General features: G+C 43.4%; 1 protein-coding gene across 1 annotated transcript in view; it reads left to right on the forward strand.

Moving 5' to 3' along the window:
- LOC126337076 (pseudouridine-5'-phosphate glycosidase-like) overlaps positions 1 to 19,354 on the forward strand; it is a 1,418,644-nt gene extending 1,399,290 nt beyond the window's left edge. The window contains exon 11 of the mRNA XM_050001420.1: positions 19,204 to 19,354. Coding sequence (XP_049857377.1) covers positions 19,204 to 19,230 — 27 coding nt within the window. The 3' untranslated portion in view covers positions 19,231 to 19,354. The remainder of the gene's footprint in view (positions 1 to 19,203) is intronic.
- The last annotated feature ends 1,530 nt before the right edge of the window (positions 19,355 to 20,884 follow it).

Here is a 20,884-nt window from a genome sequence, read left to right on the forward strand (position 1 = left end):
TAAATCTTATTATATTATCTCTGCAGAAAATAACCAAGCCTGGGCCCATGTCAAAGAAACTATTGCCCTTACGATCCGACAGCTTTAATGAAAGTCGGTCGGATCAATGGCACTGGCTCAGCAGTTTAATACGGACTTGTTCTTGCGCTTCGCCGAAAATTCTTGCATACGAAATATGGTCCAAGAAATCGAGACTGAAGTTGCAAATTTCTGTTCCTACCAAATAAGGCCGATTAGTGGTAATCGCCGTCAAAATGGTTTCATTCCCGTTGCTTGAAGCATTAGACACTTCGCTTCCCGTGTGACTGAGGACGAACTCAGCCGTTGGTGCTTTCTGGTGGGCAGAGCGAGGTGGCAGACAGTTCATACACTCTGCTCACATTCCGGCGGTCCGAGATTTAATTTCCCATCCGACCGTTCAGATTTAGATTTTCCGTAGTTTTCCTAATTCGTTGAGAGCTATTCGAGGATGGTTGCATTAAAAGAACACGGTCAATTTGCTTCTCCGTCATTCCCCAATACGAGTTTCTGCTCCATGGCTAATCGCTTCGTTGTCAAGCAGACTTAAATCCTAAGCTTCATTCCATTTATATATGATGATTCTAATAGGACGTTACAGTGTCATTTACATCTAGAATTTTGTTGGGACGACTTAGACATGTGACTAACGTGCAGTCTTGTAGCAAAAGTTTCATTCACTCACTGTTGTAATGCACATTTCCGCCACTAGCAACGACAGAAAATTGAAAATCAAAATGGCAGACTTCATACGATCGGAACTTACTCGTTGCGCGTTGTTGCTGGTCGATACGATTCAACGTACGTATCGTACCGAGTATCATAAGGAACCTTGTACTAGGCCTTTGATTTACTCCTGGTGTCAGAATTTCGTTCAAACTGGTTGCAACACTCGTCACAACAAATCTCCGGATCGACCACGAGTTTCTGACGCTCTCGTCGAGAGAGTGAGAGTAAATTTTGTTCGCAGTCACGGTAAATCAACGCACTGTACTTTGCGAGAGCTTGGAGTTTCTTAATCAACAGTCTGGCGAGTGTTACGAACGTTGGTGACCTCGTGGTGGAAGCCTGTCCGTCCAAAGTAAGTTGACACCGGCGCGGTGGCTGAAGGGAACATCATAAACCGGAAATGGCTATACGGCCACCACGCTGCGTGTCAACTTAGTGTGCACAGCCTCTGCACACAGCGGACGCCGATTCGGAGGCCAACTGTACCGCTGATCATTCTGGTTATATGCAGACGTCACGTAAGAGGTTCGACCGAATAGTAGCGGCTTCGGTCAAGAATACCATCTTACAACCGGGAGAGCGGTGTGCTGACCCTGCGCCCCTTCTATCCGCATCGTCCACCGAGGATGACACGGCTGTCGGATGGTCCCGCTAGGTACTCGTGGCCTGAAGACAGAGTGCTTTAACGAATTTTATGCAGAAATATTACATCGGATTGAGGAATATGAGTCATTATTCACACACGTGCTTTTTAGAGACGTATCAACATTTCAGATCAGTCAACGTGAAAGTGAATATATGGGCTGAAACTTGTAGTACTTTGCTATAGAAGGACATCTCTACTGCCTTTATAAGAATTTGCAATAATTATTCATGTATGTAAAGTTGTAAAGTCCTTTTAAAATCACCCTATGCACTCTGCAACGATACTGTGTATCGGACTAGTGCCCTAATCCCAAAGTTAGCTGTCATATGATGGCTCAACATTACGCCATGCCAACGACCTCGCGATTACAACCCGACCCCTGGAGCAGACATTTCAAAAAAATGGTTCAAATGGCTCTAAGCACTGTGGGACTTAACATCTGAGGTCATTAGTCCCCTATTCTTAGAAATAATTAAACATAACTAACCTAAAGACATTACGCACATCCATGCCCGAGGCAGGATTCGAACGTGCGACCGTAGCAGCAGCGCGGTTCCAGATTGTATCACCTAGAACCGCTCGGCCACAACGACCGGCCAGACACTTCAGTGAAGCTTGGCAAACCTCTTACGTGACGTCTGCATCTAACCAGAATGATCAGCGGTACAGTTGGCCTCCGAATCGGCGTCCGCTGTGTGCAGAGGCTGTGCACACTAAGTTGACACGCAGCGTGATGGCCGTATTGCCATTTCCGATTTTTGGCGTTCCCTTCAGCCACCGCGCCGGTGTCAACTTACTTTGGCCGGACAGGCTTCCACCACGAGGTCACCAACGTTCTTCCGCTAGTTCGGTGGGATCACCAGTCCAGTGGTCCAGCCTCACCTCAGATAGACCGATCAAGGTTAACCCAGGGCAACGACGCCAACTACCACTGTCGGACCCTACCATCAGCTCTTATCAACAGAAATCAGAATTCATCTGAGCAGGCCATAGGTTTCCAGTCGTGTAGGGTCCAACCAATACCGGAACGAGTAGCGTTGCAGGCGATGCGCTGTTAACAAAGGCATTCGCGTCGGTGGTATGCTGCCATAGCCCATTAAAGCCAAATTTTGTTGCACCGTCGTAACGGATACGCTCGTCGTATGCCCGCATTGATTTGTGTGGTTAATTCACTAAGTGTTGCTTGTCTGTTAGCACTAACAACTCTGCGGGTAGGCGCTGCTCTCGCTCGTTAAGTGAAGGCCGTCGGCCACTGCGTTTTCCTTGTGAATGGTAATGCCTGAAATCTGGTATTCTCGGCACACTCTTGACACTATAGATATCAGAATATTGAATTTCCTAATGATATCCGAAATGTATGTCCCATAGTCCGGATCAAGTTGGACACCTTTTGACCTGACCTGAGTACAAATGACAGCTCCTCCAAAGCACTGTCCTAGTTGACCTTGTGTACACGATACTACCGCCCTCTGTATATGTGCATATCACCATCCTATGACTTTTGGCACCTCAGTGTCTAGATACACTCCTATTTTGCGCAGTCCATAATAAGTGGGTGTGGTGGAGGGTATTTATGATAAGACCCTAATTTCGTTCCTTTCTTGTTGTGTTTGCGAATGGTGCAGGGAAAGAACTATTGTCGATAAGCTTCCATATGAAGTGTAATTTATGTGATTCTCGCACGCGGTTATATCGAGAGACGTTTGTATGGGGAAGTAATTTGTTGATCGACCTATCTATGAAATTACGCTCGCACGTTTACTAAACGATCTCTTGACGCACCTCTCTTCGTTACACCCTACCTCTATCTTCTTGTATTTCACTGTCATAGGATTCACAGTCTGAGGAGCAGTTCTCAAGAATCGGTCGAAGGAGTGTGTTGCAGGTCACATCTTTCATGTATAAATTACATTTCCTAAATTTTCTTCCTGTTAATATGTAAGGCGTTTGTTTTTCCTACAATATGTGATCATTCCGCCTTGTATTTACGGAGCTCCAGCATGCTACAGGTGAAACAGGTCACCGTACTGTTCAGCAGAGTTTGGTTGTTATGTGTTGAACTCTGTGTTACTATTTTGAATTTGTTGCAATGGCTACTTCCAGTCAAGCGCGTTTGATTGAGTGTTAATTATTTACGAAGACGGATGGTGTGAAAATGAACATAATGCTCGAAAGTAGTTACTACCAATAAATAAATGATTCTCCTTAACGCGACTTTCGACGAGAGTCCAACCATTTATTTCAATTCCGTTTTCTGTAGCTCCAAACGGTTACTCCTATTTTACAGTTGTCACTGTTTCCGTCGATTTGTCGCCACTGACTTGAACGAAGACTAATGGAGCTCTTCGCCTATTTATACGCAGTACGTTACATTTATTTACGCTCAGGGCCAACCACTAGACCCTGCGCCTTACTGAAATTTATTTAAGGAATCGTGGTCCTGCCGTAGTTACGCTGTTTTGCAAGACAGAATTAGTATGGGAACAAGAGACAAATCTCTAAGGGGCGAAAGTGTAATTGTTACAGCCTCAGGATTTTTGTTAAGAGTGCGATGTTCGACTTAACATATCACACGTCCCCTGAGTCAAATGTAGTTTTCCTAGGCAAGGCGCTTTTAATGATGGGCTTTACAGCCCTCTATCAGTGACGTGCAAGATAGTGTTTCCATGTTTTTACGGTCTTTCTGTGGAAGTGTTCACTTGCTTTATTTTGCAACGAGTTTGGTCACGCATTTGCCTCTGTGCCTTTGAAGAGCTTTGAGATTAACGGATGACTATTGGAGAGACGCATTTGCTTTTGTTGAAGACGCCACATTAACGCCTGTTGGGAGAAAAAAGCGCGTTGCGCGCCCTGAGAACGGCGCGCGTAGCGCCGGTGATCACGGCGCAGCGGGTTGCAGTCCGGCCAGGCGAGTGACCGCGTGGCGCGCCGGCCACGGCTGTGACAGGAAGTATAGCGCCCTGCGCCGGGGCTCGCCGCCTCTGTAATTACTGATTGGCCGGCGGCGGCTTTACGAAATACATCGCCTGACGAAGATTAATGGCCAGCCAGACTCGCCTCAACTCGCCCCGCCTCGCCTAGCCTCGCCTGTGAGAACCGAGCGACGCTTTCCAGATGCAATTTTGCTAAAGTGATTAATAACTCATTTTCACTTTTTTTTAATACGCGTTGCCTGCGCGCTCCATTTTAGCGCGTTAAAGGACTTTCGTGCTAAATACTAAATTCACTCTTTCACATTATCACCGGGAACTCATCGCAGTTGTTGCTAACGACATTCTGCTTCACATTTTTTATTAGTCTTCTGTGGCTCAATCGGTAAAAACGGAACCGTTATCAGATCACATTGTTGTCCGTCTGTCTGTTTGTCTGTCCGACTGTTAAAAATCCTTTTCTCAGGACTGGATAGACGTATCAAGTTGAAATGTAAGTCGCATACTGAGGTCCTACGGGCCCTTGGCGGTGTAATAAATTCAATCTTTTATATCAATGCCGTCGAAAGGTACGACTATTTATGTAATGTATTTTGATACGCTCACACTCAACCTCTTATCAAAATGATTTCGCTGTACAAGTGAAGGAAAGAGTCCGAAACTCTGCAAATATATCACACGAAAAAATATTTCTTTTTCCATTTTCATCCCACGTCAAACTCGAAATTAAAACAATCAGTAGTTGTGCATTCATGCTGACTGGGTCCCAATGGTAAAAGTAAAACAGCAGGCAACGAATAACTTTATTGCTCACATGTCGCCTTTCGGAATTTATTCATCATTAGAAATCAAGAAGCGATTAATACACGTAGATACGGAATTTCAAGTTGCAATTCCATTGTAAGTGCGGTAATCGCTCATGATGGATAAATTCCGAAACGCGTCGTATGAACAGTAAAGCCATTCCTTGTCTGATGTTTGATATTTTTGCGACCCAGTCAACCTAAAAGAAGAGCTACTCATTCTTACAATAATGGGCACTTGCCTCCTGCGTGACTTTGCCACAGTCATATTATTAAAATTAAAGCGTTATCGAAAAATCTTGAAATCCCTGGAATCGATATCTTGCCAGTATCAGAGTCGATAACAGGCAAAAATGGTCGAGATTCTCGATTCCAAGAATAGATGAACTGTCTGTATCCATAACTACGTTTGTACGGAACCCTCAGTGCGCGGTCCTACTCGCACCTGGCCTTTGGTTTTTCACACTTTTTTTTGTCATCAGTCTACTGACTGGTTTGATGCGGCCCGCCACGAATTCCTTTCCTGCGCTAACCTCTTCATCTCAGAGTAGCACTTGCAACCTACGTCCTCAATTATTTGCTTGACGTTTCCAATCTCTGTCTTCCTCTACAGTTTCTGCCCTCTACATCTCCCTCTAGTACCATGGAAGTCATTCCCTTATGTCTTAGCATATGTCCTATCATCCTGTCCCTTCTCCTTATCAGTGTTTTCCACATATTCCTTTCCTCTCCGATTCTGCGTAGAACCTCCTCATTCCTTACGTTATCAGTCCACCTAATTTTCAACATTCGTCTATAGCACCACATCTCAAATGCTTCGATTCTCTTCTGTTCCGGTTTGCCCACAGTCCATGTTTCACTACCATACAATGCTGTACTCCAGACGTACATCCTCAGAAATTTCTTCCTCAAATTAAGACCGGTGTTTGATATTAGTAGACTTCTCTTGGCCCGAAATGCCTTTTTTGCCATAGCGAGTCTGCTTTTGATGTCCTCCTTGCTCCGCCCGTCATTGGTTATTTTTCTGCCTAGGTAGCAGAATTCCTTAACTTCATCGACTTCGTGACCATCAATCCCGATGTTAAGTTTCTCGCTGTTCTCATTTCTACTACTTCTCATTACCTTCGTCTTTCTCCGATTTACTCTCAAACCATACTGTGTACTCATTAGACTGTTCATTCCGTTCAGCAGATCATTTAATTCTGCTTCACTTTCACTCAGGATAGCAATGTCATCATTGATATCCTTTCACTTTGTATTTTAATTCCACTCCTGAACCTTTCTTTTATTTCCATCATTGCTTCCTCGATGTACAGATTGCAGAGTAGGGGCGAAAGGCTACAGCCTTGTCTTACTCCCTTCTTAATACGAGCACTTCGTTCTTGACCGTCCACTCTTATTATTCCCTCTTGGTTGTTGTACTTATTGTATATGACCCGTCTCTCCCTAAAGCTTACCCATACTTTTTACAGAATCTTGAAGAGCTTGCACCATTTTATATTGTCGAACGATTTTTCCAGGTCGACAAATCCTATGAACTTGTCTTGATTTTTCTTTAGCCTTGCTTCCAGTATTAGCCATAACGTCAGAATTGCCTCTCTCGTGCCTTTACTTTTCCTAAACCCAAACTGATCGTCACCTAGCGCATTCTCAATTTTCTTTTCCATTCTTCTGTATATTATTCTTGTAAGCAGCTTCGATGCATGAGCTGTTAAGCTGATTGTGCGATAATTCTCGCGCTTGTCAGCTCTTGCCGTCTTCGGAATTATGTGGATGATGCTTTCCCGAAAGTCAGATGGTATGTCGCCAGACTCATATATTCCACACACCAACGTGAATAGTCGTTTTGTTGCCACTTCCCCTAATGATTTTAGAAATTCTGATGGAATGTTATCTATCTCTTCTGCCTTATTTGACCGTAAGTCCTCCAAAGCTCTTTTAAATGCCGATTCTAATACTGGATCCCGTATCTCTTCTAAATCGACTCCTGTTTCTTCTTCTATAACATCAGACAAATCTTCACCCTCATAGAGGCTTTCAATGTATTCTTTCCACCTATCTGCTCTCTCCTCTGCATTTAACAGTGGAATTCCCGTTGCACTCTTAATGTTACCTCCGTTGCTTTTAATGTCACCAAAGCTTGTTTTGACTTTCCTGTATGCTGAGTCTGTCCTTCCGACAATCATATCTTTTTCGATGTCTTCACACTTTTCCTGCAGCCATTTCGTCTTAGCTTCCCTGCACTTCCTATTTATTTCATTCCTCAGCGACTTGTATTTCTGTATTCCTGATTTTCCCGGAACATGTTTGTACTTCCTCCTTTCATCAATCAACTGAAGCATTTCTTCTGTTACCCATGGTTTCTTCGCAGCTACCTTCTTTGTACCTATGTTTTCTTTCCCAACTTCTGTGATGGCCCTTTTTAGAGACGTCCATTCCTCTTCAACTGTGTTGCCTACTGCGCTAGTCCTTATTGCTGTATCTATAGCGTTAGAGAACTTCAAACGTATTTCGTCATTCCTTAGAACTTCCGTATCCCACTTCTTAGCGTGTTGATTCTTCCTGACTAATGTCTTGAACTTCAGCCTACTCTTCATCACTACTGTATTGTGATCTGAGTCTATATCTGCTCCTGGATACGCCTTACAATCCAGTATCTGATTTCGGAATCTCTGTCTGACCATGATGTAATCTAATTGAAATCTTCCCGTATCTCCCGGCCTTTTCCAAGTATACCTCATTCTTGAACAGGGTATTCGCTATTACTAGCTGAACTTGTTACAGAACTCAATTAGTCTTTCTCCTCTTTCATTCCTTGTCCCAAGCCCATATCCTCCTGTAACCTTTACTTCTACTCCTTCCCCTACAACTGCATTCCAGTCGCCCATGACTATTAGATTTTCGTCCCCCTTTACATACTGAATTACCCTTTCAATATCCTCATACACTTTCTCTGTCTGTTCATCTTCAGCTTGCGACGTCGGCATGTATACCTGAACTATCGTTGTCGGTGTTGGTCTGCCGTCTATACCGATTAGAACAACCTGGTCACTGAACTGTTCACACACCCTCTGCCCTACATTCCTATTCATAACGAATCCTACACCTGTTATACCATTTTCTGCTGCTGTTGATATTACCCGATACTCATCTGACCAGAAATCCTTGCCTTCCTTCCACTTCACTTCACTGACCCCTACTATATCTAGATTGAGCATTTGCATTTCCCTTTTCAGATTTTCTAGCTTCCCTACCACGTTCAAGCTTCTGACATTCCACGTCCCGACTCGTAGAACATTATCCTTTCGTTGATTATTCAATCTTTTCCTCATGGTAACCTCCCCCTTGGCAGTCCCCTCCCGGAGATCCGAATGGGGGACTATTCCGGAATCTTTTGCCAATGGAGAGATCATCATGACACTTCTTCAACTACAGGCCACATGTCCTGTGGATACACGTTACGTGTCTTTAATGCAGTGGTTTCCAATGCCTTCTGCATCCTCATGTCGTTGACCATTGCTGATTCTTCCGCTTTTAGGGGAAGTTTCCCACCCCTAGGACAAGAGAGTGCCCTGAACCTCTATCCGCTCCTCCGCCCTCTTTGACAAGGCCGTTGGCAGGAATGAGGCTGACTTCTTATGCCGGAAGTCTTCGGCCGCCAATGCTGATTATTTATCAAAATATAGGCAGTGGCGAGGATCGAACCCGGGACCGAAGACGTTTTTTGATTATGAATCAAAGACGCTACCCTTTTTTTTTTTTTTTTCGTTGCATCTGCTCGGGGCGGACGTCGTAAGACATCCATTTATGTTCGTTTTTGATCGATTGACTCAGTTTTTTTTATTACAGAGGGCGCGTAACCCTCTGACCGAACACGCTGAGCTACCGTGCCGGCTATGTATATTTTGTAGTGTGGGAGTGAGCTCCACGTGGGATCCGAAGCACGGACCCCACGGGGGTGCCCGGCATGCGCCACATGCCAGGGCAGAGGTGGAGGCTAGTGTTCGGAAATCTGAAAATTCCAGCGCCGGCCGGGGATTGAACCCCGGCCCGGCTGGGGCGAATAGCCCCAGCCGAGGCGCTGGAACGTTCCAGACCCCCTTACCACTAGACCACCGGGGACCCCGTAAGGTGTAATTGGATGAATGACTAACATTAACTTTCACTTTACGGAGATTTATTCAGCACTTGCAAATACAAGTAGACTATGAATGAGAATGTGTTTATCTGTGTGTGTGTTAGGGGGGGGGGGGGGGATGCGTGAAATAGCAAGCATGTCTGTCAGAGTTGCGTGTATGCGGGTTTCGTAGGTGCGATCATCTTTCGTTTTGTTTTCTGCAGCTGTGGAAGCATAAGCTTATGCTATTTCTCTCTCTCTCTCTCTTTGTGTGTGTGTGTGTGTGTGTGTGTGTGTGTGTGTGTGTGTGTTTGTGTGGTGGAGCTGTTACGTCCAAACTTCTCAAATTATTAATTTGTTGACGCTAGCTTACTATGCTACTGTCGTCGGTGATCATGAGCGCGTTTGTTGGCTGTCTGTTACGTAATACCGCCTTTGTGGTGGCTAGAAGGGTTGTTATTTATCTAATATATGTTTTATTAGTTTAAATAACAACTGGCTCTTGACGCTCATTGGGTTGCTTATTATCTGCTTCTTTTCTGTGATTGCCTTTCAGATTTGGAGTTTCTTGTGGTGTTAGGCGGTGGTTTTTGTTACTATTTTCACATAAATTTCTACTGAGTTTTGGTGTTGCTTTCCTTATGAGAGTGTCCTGCAAATGTTAAATGGTTGGTACCATACTTCCATGTTCTTTTATGTTCTGTACATCTTATTTCAAATGTTCTGCTGGTCTGTCCTAAATATATAGCATCACGGCTGCTACACTTAAGTAGGCAAACAACTGTGTAAAACACAAAATAACAGAACAGAGAAAACACATAAAAGACATACATATTCTGGATTCAGCTACGTTGATCTTATCTGATGTGGAAAACATGTACTCTACACTCCTAGTGAAAGAAACATTCAAGATAATAAAACAAGGCCTATGTACTGACAATCAGCTACCAAAGGAATACATCTCAGATAGAAGCACATTCCTGCACCTTATTTCTGGCCAAAACTAATTTGAATTTAATTCTACTTAAAAGACAAGAGACTGCCAACGGGATCCCCATTTCAGGGAAGGAAAGAAGCCTGCCTGCGTGGCCGTGCGGTTCTAGGCGCTTCAGACTGGAACCGCGTGACCGCTACGGTCGCAGGTTCGAATCCTTTCTCGGGCATGGATGTGTGTGATGTCCTTAGGTTAGTTAGGTTTAAGTAGTTCTAAGTTCTAGGGGACTGATGACCATATATGTCCCACAGTGCTCAGAGGCATTTGAACCATTCTTGAAGGAAAGAATATTTCATAAGTACAATCTACTATGCCGGTGGCAAAACGTGAATGACATCTTATGCTTGATAGATTGACCGGAAACGAAGGTATAAGAACTACACACGGAGCCGTAACTTATCTCTGGAACGATTATAGTGTGTCGGCTCTTTCTCGTGCTCACGCTTTGTCGCGGAGCGTTTGGTCGCGCGCGGAACGGTTCAAAGGGAGTGAGCGCAGCAGCGAGGCGCGCTGGAAGTTACGCCGGTTACCGGAAGAGGGCAGTCACCCTGCCAGTCATCATAGTTGGTGTACTAGTCGTGCCGTTCAGTGGTGGTTCACGCGAGCCCGGAGTTTCTTTCGGCCGAGTACGGAAGCAACGCTCGTGAGTGGACGACGTGGCGTGGAGCTTCACGCTAATAGCGGATCTGGGGTTTTGCTACGCCTGGAGGACAGCGTAGTTCTGCAGAGGCCTGAATACAACTATCTGCATCCTACCACCGTGAAAATGTCTTCAGTCTCCCGCCGCCGCTTTCAGTTGTTTTAATTCTGGTGGGTAAGCTTTTTTCCCATCCAGGATCGTTCTTGTGCGATTAACTGTTCGGTGGCCCTTTGCGACTTTCGCACGGAGCTATGGTACCTCAAATTTGCTGTTGCGTTTGTGTGTGGGAGTTCCTCGCTCTGTAGATGCCGTTGTGCTTACAAGTACTACCTATGTCTGTTGCGCAATTGACGTTGTCTAACTTACGAAAGCTGTGCAAATTGTTCAAACTATACAGAGCCTGCGTATGGGAAATTTTTCGGGGGTAATATCTGTTTATTTAAAGCCCAATGCGTGCGGAACCGCGCTGCTGCTATGGTCGCAAGTTCGAATCCTGCCTCGAGAATGGCTGTGTCTGATGTCCTTAGGTTAGTTAGGTTTAAGTAGTTCTAACTCTAGGGGACTGATGACCTCAGATGTTCAGTCCCATAGTGCTTAGAGACATTTGAACCCAATTCGTGGCTAGTTCTGTAAGCACGACTGTGGTAAAGTTTGTTATGTTATATTAAATAGCAACGTGTGTAGTCGTAATTGTGAGTCAACCAAATCACTGGTAAAGATTCCTCTTGTAGTACGTGATTGCGTACTCGTTACGTCCGCTCAAATGTGTTGGCAAGCAGCCAAATTATGCAATGCTATTTTAGTTGTAGTTCTAAAGGTGTAATTTTATCTTCACCCTATAATGAACTGTGCATTTACTGCTTCGCGTGCTGCTAGAGTATTTCAATAAGCTTCTTACTGAAACCATTTGATGGTTAAAGTTGCAATGAAAAGTCTTATCGCAGTTTGCTTTAAGAACTTCGGTCTTATTGATCGTTTGCAAGGCTGTACATCAATATCTGATTTAATATCTTGCCTGCGAAATGTTCGCTGCTTTCACAGGTGGCGTAAAACGGGCCGTGTTATTATAGTTTGTTTGGTGTGTTACGGGAGGAACTTGTTGTTTTTAAGGCAGCTGGGCTGCTCCTTACGCGTTGCCTCCTCGTGGGCAGTACAACTAACTGAGTCTACGACCGCGGGAGGATGCTAAGTTTAAGCAGTACTGTAATTGATGTATGTATTCTAAAACTGAGAATGTTTTTCTAATTTTAAAACTGTAGCTTGTATATCATGTCTTTTGAGTTTTGAGCTATTCAAAGAATTTCAACTCCTTTCGGAGCCTTCAGGCTTGTTACTCCTCTATCAAAATGTTTTGTCTAAAGTATTTGCATTGAACAACAAGAATATCTGTAAAGTACTTTCTTAAAACTTTTTACTTTTATTGACAAGGAAAACCGTATTTTGCGACTAAGTTTTGTCACAAGTTAAAGCGTTAAGTTCCAAGTTAAAAAAAAATCTTTTATTGACGGAAATCACTACCAATTATCTTCAATTAAAGTATACATACTTAAACGTTACCCTTATTGCTTTATATTTTTCTAAATTTTTGACTTTGTGTACTATTTGAACAATTATTAAGATGTAATATCATTGTGTCTCTGTGCTGTTATGAGTGTTGGTTGTTTCAGTGCCCGGTAAATAAAGTTTGTTGTTGGGAATCCTCTGTGGACTTGGTCCTTTCACTCCTTCCAGCCTTAAGACTTGCTGTCCAGATCACACACACTACACAAAAACATAAAGTTTACTTTAGAAAAGGAATAAGCAGGGCAAATAATATGCCTAGATAGGAAACTTCCCGGCAGATTAAAACTGTGTGCCGGACCGAGACTCGAACTCGGGACCTTTGCCTTTCGTGGGCAAGTGCTCTACCAACTGACCTACCAAAGCACGACTCAAGCCCCGTCATAACAGCTTTATACCTCACAGCTGTATGCCTAGATATATCTGTCGTCAAGAAAAATAACCAATAGTCATTTAGTATTTACAGGAAATACATCACAACAGATATCAAATCATCCACAGTCCCAAAAACAGGCAGCTCTCAGATAGAAGCTCCACAGATTAAACATGATGCCATTAGACGAGCACAGCTAGAGTAAGAAGTTAGACATAATAACTCAAAACCAAAAAACAATGGATACAAATAATCTCTGTTTATAAAATTAAATAATAAAATCGAGAAAGACAGATAAAAAAACAGCACAACGAAAGCAAAACCCCACACAAATCCAAGGACGTACAACACTCATCACAAACATATGTTAACAAGGCCACTGCTACACAACAAGGAAACAATACTAAAACTCGACAACTAAGCTGGTATGCACCCACATTTTGAAACAAGCTGACAAACGGAAATGACACTTTATCCGGAAAACCTCTCTTGTTATTGCCATTAGTGTTAAAATATCAAGTAATAACTCCTTTGGTACTTGAGGGAGTTCTGGAGGGTAAAACTGTAGAGGAAGACACAGATTGGATTATATCCAGCAAATAATGTGCATGCAAGTGTTGGATTGAGATGGCAGGAGAGAAGTTCTTGGCGGGTCACATCAAACCAGTCAGGAAATGGATTACCCAAAAATCAAACAAAAAATATGTTGAATGCAAGCAAATTGTAATATATGAATACATCTTATTTCGGGAAAAAGTGTTTAACAGTAAAATTGCTAGTCATTGCATTTTAGTGTCTTACATTGAACATTCGCATTTCTTGAGAAATATGTAACCTGTTGCTTTTAATTCGCTTTTCCGTCTGCTCTGCATACAAATAAACCTTATTTCGCGCGGTGTTATGTTTAGACACAAGAGAGGCTGTACACGCTTTTCAGCAATCTGACCATCGCTTCCTTTGCTGCTTTGCGATACTTGAACTCGACCTTTAATCTTTTTTAGTCTCGCTTCTCCGGCAGTGTGTCTAAAAACGCGAGTGTATATCAGTTCGCCAGGAACAAAGAATCAGTGGCTTTGTATCAGCATGTTCTACACGTATGAGCTGCAGTTTTGTGTGTGAAAGTGCTGTGTAGTTGACCTCACTGTTTATCATGAAAGGAAGTAACTTCGCTTATGACAGGCTATTGTCAGTGCGCTATACTAAAAAAAACCAAGAAAAATGTTTTACATCATTGTAACGCAGCTTCTAAAGCCTTATACTCAGTTCATCCTGTGTCTGTCGTTCAATGGTAGTAAACGATACCTATAAGTATTGGTCTTGGTCTTGCTTTCTCGTCAGTGTCATTCAAGTGAGCATTGAGGGAAAGACATTGTTTCATGCATTACAGCATTCTTAAGTCTCATATTGCGAACAGTTGGTGAGAAACAAATTTTGTACTCAAAAATTGCTATAACAGTCTGAGAATTTGCGCTGTGTACCAGCAGAATTCTGTTTTGATTAGTGCGTGATGATTTCAAACTGTCACTGCCATCGGAGCAAATGTGCTGTAGCGGCAGATGTGTCACGCCGAAGAAGCTGCTCGATGATGGGCTATTGGACTCGTATTTGGGAGAGCTGGGGGGGGGGGGGGGGGGGGGGGCGAAACACTTCCAACCATGTCGATCCTATTTCTCTGTAGTTCCCTTATACTACGTCACAAGACGACCATTTCTTGTCTTGTTTCCTACAGTCAGGTTGCGCTCTAGCTATGTTAACCCTCATAGTGGAGTTGCTCTTGCACGTGCAAGATTAAAGAAACAAGTTTCAAGATAAACGGAACATAGGTCTATCATCGCTGGGGAGACAGATTATCAATTCAGGAATGGACAGCTGAGGAAGGAAGAACGTAGGAACTGTAGTCAGTGTTCCAGATGTAGCATCCAGCTACAGACTCAACTACTCCACTCAAATGATCGAAAACGACAATTTTCTTTTTTTGAATACCTGCAGTTCACCCTAATGATACGCTTGAGGATTCTAGAATCTAACGTACGGTGGGTAATTATAGAAGCAGACGGCGTTCGAAAAATTCAGAAGTCAACTTGGTGGTGCTTTTTGATTGACCACTGAAATAGATGCGTGTAGAAGACCCAACTGCCACTGCACGTACATGTGTCTTGTAAATCAAAACCATACTTATCGATATCATCTGCTACTAGATATCGTCTGTATGGGTCTGGTAATGCTGCGTAGGCTGTAGTTATGGGTCAGGTCGCTATTTATCCTTCATTCGACGTCCAGATCTCCACAGAAAAGTAGACAGATATTTGTACAAACACTGAAAAGGTACGTATTTGGTAATCTTTTAAGGAATCGTCCCTTCTTTACATTGTAATGCCTCGAAAAGGAAAAAAAAGACCAGTTACACTTACCAGTGGCAAGACGTACATTGTTTTGCTGTGAGAAGCAACCAGATATTCGCCTGAAGTGACTTGTCGAGAATCTTGGAAAACTGCAATATATTTCTGTGACTGAGTTGAAGCTACTCAGAGTTTAGTGTTCTGCCACTCTTCCATTTAGTGCACTTATCGCCGCAATATATGAGATCGTCTACGAAACAAAGCTCGGTACAACGATAATGGGTACAGCAATAGATACCGCAGCAACTTTGTAACTTGTGACACGTAGTATACATTTATATTCCCCATACTACTTTACAGTGTGTGGCAGAGGGTGCTTAATGTACAACTGACACTATCCCTGTTTGCTCTTCCAGTCGCGAATGGTGCACGCGAAGAACGACTGCAGGTCGCCCTCCGTATGAGTTCAAATCCCTCTAATTGTAACTTCATAGCCGTTCCGTCTGATATACTTAGGAGGAAACTATACATTGATTGGTTCCTCTAGGAATGTACGCTCGGGATTTTAGCATTAGACCACACCGTGATACACTACACCTACCTTGTTGCGTCTGCCGCTGGACTGGAGTGAATTTCCCTGTGACACTTCCGTGCATGCTAATCGCAATCTGGTCGCAAAACGCGCTGCGCTTCCTTGGATCTTCTTTTTCCTCTATGAGTCCTATTTGTTAACGATCTCAGACTGAGGAGCAACACTCATGCATCGGCCGAACGAGTATTTTGTAAGCTGTCTCCTTTTTAGGTGATCTACATTGCTTGGTGATTCCTCCAATGAACCTTTGAGCGGCATCTGCCTTTTCTACGATTGATTCTATATGAGAGTTCCATTTTAAATCGCACAAAACGCTTATTCACAGATCTTTAAGCGATGAGACCTATTCCACAGATTATTCGGTACTCGTGCACTCAAGCAATAATGAGTCTTCGTACTTCTTTTTCAACAGTACTGTACATTTGTTGATGTTGAGGGTCAGCTGTTAACTCTTGCACCAAGCACTGATTGATAACGTTGTAGATTCAAGATATTATGGACGGGTGACATGTACCTCTGATGTTGTCTCTTCACGGGTGACGTACAGAGAGTCAGTTCGAAGTGTGATGCCTTATGCTCCGGTGGTTACCCTTACTGTTTAATAGGCCGTTCAGGAAGGCTTAGGATTAATGTGTGAAAAGAGAGCTGACCACATTAGATGCTTGTTGCAGATTCTAGTCCACCAGCCCAGACAAGTGTAGTCAGTCGGTATCCATTCGTTGGACCCCAGTCTATGTGCAACCGTAAAAAAGTTACAGTATTGCAAGGCACCATCCCTATACACGGCGACCATCACAGTATCCCTACAAAACACTTGAAGTATATTGAGGTGACAAAACTCACGGTATAATTTCTCATATCGTGTCGGACCACCTCTTAACCGGCGTAATGCAGTAACTCGACGTGAAATGACCCAACAAGTCGCAGGAAGTCGCCTGCTGAAATATTAAGCCTTGCATCCTCAAGATCCGTCCATAATTGTGAAAGTTGCAGGATTCTGTACACGAAATAACTTCTCTATTATGTCACATAAATGTTCGATGGGATTCATGTCGAACGATCTGGGTGGCCAAATCCCTTCGCTCGAATTGTCCAGAATGTTCTTCAAACCAATCCCGAGGAACTGTGGTCCCGATGACATAGCGCATTATCATCCATCAAAATTACATCTTCGTTTGAGAGTATGAGGTGCATGGTTCAAATGGCTCTAAGCACTTTGGGACTTATTATCTGAGGTCATCAGTCCGCAAGACTTAGAACTACTTAACCCTAACTAACCTAAGGACATCAAACACACCCTTGCCCGACGCAGGATTCGAACCTGCGATCGTAGCAGCAGCGCGGTTCCGGACTGAAACGCCTTGAGCCGCTCGCATCAGCGGCCGGCCATGTGGTCCATGAATGGACGCAAATTTTCTCCAGTTAGCAGAATATACCCATTTCCAGTAAGTTGGACCAAAGGACCCAGCCCATTTCATGTAAACAACCAGCTTCCACAGTGCCTTGTTGACAATGTGAGTCCATGGCTTCGTACGTTCTGCGCCGCACATGAACTCTACCAAAAGCTCTTATCGGCTGAAATCAGGGCTCATCTGACCAGGTCGCGGTTTTCCAGTTACGGAGAGCTCTTGGTCAAACCGATATGATCACGAGCCCAGCATAGGCGCTGCAGGCGATGGCGTGCTGTTAGCAATGGCATCCGCGTTGGTTGTCTGCTGCGGTAGCCCACTAACGCCAGATTTCGCCGCACTGTCCTAATGGATAAGTTCGTCGTACGTTTCCCATCGATTCCTGCTATGATTTCACGCGGTGTCTGACTAAGCAAACGCCGGTGCTCTCGGTCGTAAAGTGAAGTCCGCCAGCCACTGCATTGTCTGTAGTGAGAGGTAATGCTCGAAATTTGGTATTATCGGAGCACTCTTGACACTGCAGATCTCGGAATAGTGAGTTCCATGACGATTTCCGAAATGGTATGTCTCCAAGTATCATTCCGCGTTCAACGTTTGTTAATTTCTTGTCGTGCAGCCATAATCATCTCCCGTGTCTAATGACCTCGATGTCGACGAGACGTTAAAGGCAGTCTTTCTTCTTTTCCTTCTTCGCGATGACGTCGGAAATCTATTCACGTGAATCACCTGAGTATTGCAAATGACAGCTCCCCAAACACAATGCCCTATTGTACCTTGTGTGTGCGATAGTACCGCTTTCTGTGAGTGTGTACATCACTGTACCATGACGTCTGCCATCTCAGTGTAGTGTATGTGCCCACTTAATTTCGCAACTTGACCCCGCCACAGACTTGTTTACTGGCGCCAGCTTATTGTTCGCATTCCACAACAAATGTGTAACGTGTCCTACTGGTGCACAAGCAAGAATCGCTCTCCAGATTAACCAACATGTATGAACAAGCCATTGCTTCACTATTTGTGGGTCCAGCGACGATGTGCAAGAAACATGTTAAACCGCCTGCGCTTTGTCTTTGTGTGACGGAAATACTTCCTGGGAGTCCCCGAGAGTACCTTAAGATTTATGAGCACTTGTTTAGTAGAATAGATGTGTTTCACAGTAGCGCATATGAAAAAATACACATAACTGTTAATGTAAGCACTTTAGAGCCCATGATCACTGGACAATTTTTTCTTATCTTGATCATAGTTGCATCTCTCAAAATACCGAAAGCAGTGAGGTTAAGGGAGAAGAGATGGGTTCCGAAGATGAAGAAGTGGTCGTAGCTCTAAAGTTATGGATTTGAGTGTTCATGTTTACTGGACCTTTTTGCTTCGATTGGTCGTTCGTGTCATTTACCTGAATAATGACCAATTCTCCTGGTCACCCTATATACGTGAATGCTGCGCCGCGTAGCATTCGCAATGGTCATCGAACTATGAACCGAATCACAAGGGTTCGTCGCGAAAGTACACTGTTATACGATGCTTTCTGGTCGTGAACTTACTGTCGTGATATCTAAAGTTGGACTAAGTGACTATCGTGACGGGTAAATTATTTTTATGCTCGCGAAAAATCATTAGCTAAACATGTAATGTGTACGTAATATTAGTCTGTGAGAAGTGCATCCCCAGTTGCCTTGTGCTTGAACATCACAGCTTTTCTAGTACCGGTAGTGTCACGGAGGAAGAGGTAGCCCGGTATAGAACGACACATAGCATTCACAGGCCGCGATCGTTAAGCATTCCTGTCGCCTACATGTGCAGTGCAGACTGGGAACATCATTAATCTTTCGCGTACAACGCTGTTTATCTTGGCGCAGGCCGCTTACACTGTGCCAACAGAGAATGTTTCACGCATAGTAACCTGTCTCATTCTGGTGTTCTATGCAAGCGTTTTCGTGATGATTCAAGATAAGTCCTACTGGACTTACTAATAAGTTTCTAGTTTCACCTGTCTTGTCTATTTTTCACGTAATTCTAACATTCTAATGCAACTCTCTTTTTATTTTTACAGGTAAAGACACACATTTATGCAGAGTAATGGAGTCTTAAGGTGGCATATCTACCAGGTGGTAAGTGTTTTGCAGCAACCATGTGCTTTATCACTTTTTATATAACATTACAAATTGTATGTTCTGGAAATATTTATACTTTTTGGTAGTCGATTTCTGTGGTCTCACCGCAATGAGTCGAGGCTGCACCTGGATGTATCAGAGTTTCTGCGTCACCAAATACCTCAAAATAATTGTATAATTGTAAAGAGAATGGTGAAGCCGAAAGAAGACATTTTTCCTTTTTTGGTTTAAAACTGATGTTGTACATGGATTCCAGTTGGCCTTAGAATTCTTTTTGCCGACCATCAGTTCAGAAGTTTTATTGCCTCCCATAGTTCGTTAATAATAGGAATGAATCGCTGATTACATTTTTTCTCCATCTTCAAGTTTCCTCTCAGGCCAATATAAGACTCTGGAGGAGGAACAGGCATTAATTTTATTTCTAAAGGTAATGAACACACTTTTTCTCAGTTATTCTTCTCCACGGACGGACGAACGAAGTAAATAAAAGCATTTGTTTATTTATCTCTCTCTCTCTCTCTCTCTCTCCCTCTCTCTCTCTCTCTCACTCTCAAATTCTTTTACTTTTAAGCTTTTTAAAAGTTTTCTGTCTTGATATTCGTGGAGTTCATTATAAACGCTCTGGGTATATCGATTTCCAGCTCCTTTCCGGTTAAGGAGATGAATATCAGAAGTTTTTAATTCTTACCCATCGCTGAAGAGTAGACTTACCGTGATTATATTTTAACCAGGCATTAAGTTAGTTTCCTCTTTTCTCTAACGCTAAATCTAGAATATTTCCTGAATACGATGCGGAGGGACTCTAAATGCAAAACCAACCTTCATCTCGCAAAATTCTGACGGTGCACCGGGGACTTGGTTGCTACTCGCGTTATCTGCGGAAGCTTGCGTCCTTTGGGCGCGTGAGTTCGTGTATACGTGCGTGCTTCCATCCGTAAGGCGCCAGACCTACCACAGTCGCTATGCAGCCATTCAGTAACGAGATCGTGATCGAGTATTCACAGTTTCCACAAATACATTATATTGCTTGGCTACTCGATGAAGTGTACGCAGCGTTACATGAAATACGACACAGTCTGCACACTAAATCTCCATTTCTTTCCTTGGTATGTTTATCTCCTCTATTTGAAACGTGTCTGCGATTAGAATCTACTGTCGAAGAAGCTGTCAACGAAGGTTGACATCTTGTGAAATTCCAATGTAAGCACCATTTTATGCGAAAATTAGAAATGTTTCCAACTCGCATGAAATTTACGTACTATCCGAAACCACACTGTAGATGAGATAATTAATATAGATCTCCGTTCGTAGTAGTATAAATAACGGTCATCCGGCATAACGTCTCGGAGACAGCTTGCGCTGCTCCAGCCGGCTGTTTTCTGTCTTTTCCCCTATACAAGTACACCTTCCTCTTCTCTTTCCCTTGAGGCAAACTTATTTTCTCTTACGCTTCTGTCCGTGTTAATTTTATTTTGTACGTTTCTCTCTGGCTCTTTCCTTGCGTATTTTTCTCTCTGGTAGTGTCTGCACTTCTGTACCCTTGATACTGCCATGTTAGTAACTCGAAACTCTGTTATACCATGTTAATTGTTTTTTCACACACAATATATGAAGATTTTT

This window comes from Schistocerca gregaria, chromosome 2 (assembly GCF_023897955.1).
Source record: "Schistocerca gregaria isolate iqSchGreg1 chromosome 2, iqSchGreg1.2, whole genome shotgun sequence".
Taxonomy (NCBI): Eukaryota; Metazoa; Arthropoda; class Insecta; order Orthoptera; family Acrididae; genus Schistocerca; species Schistocerca gregaria.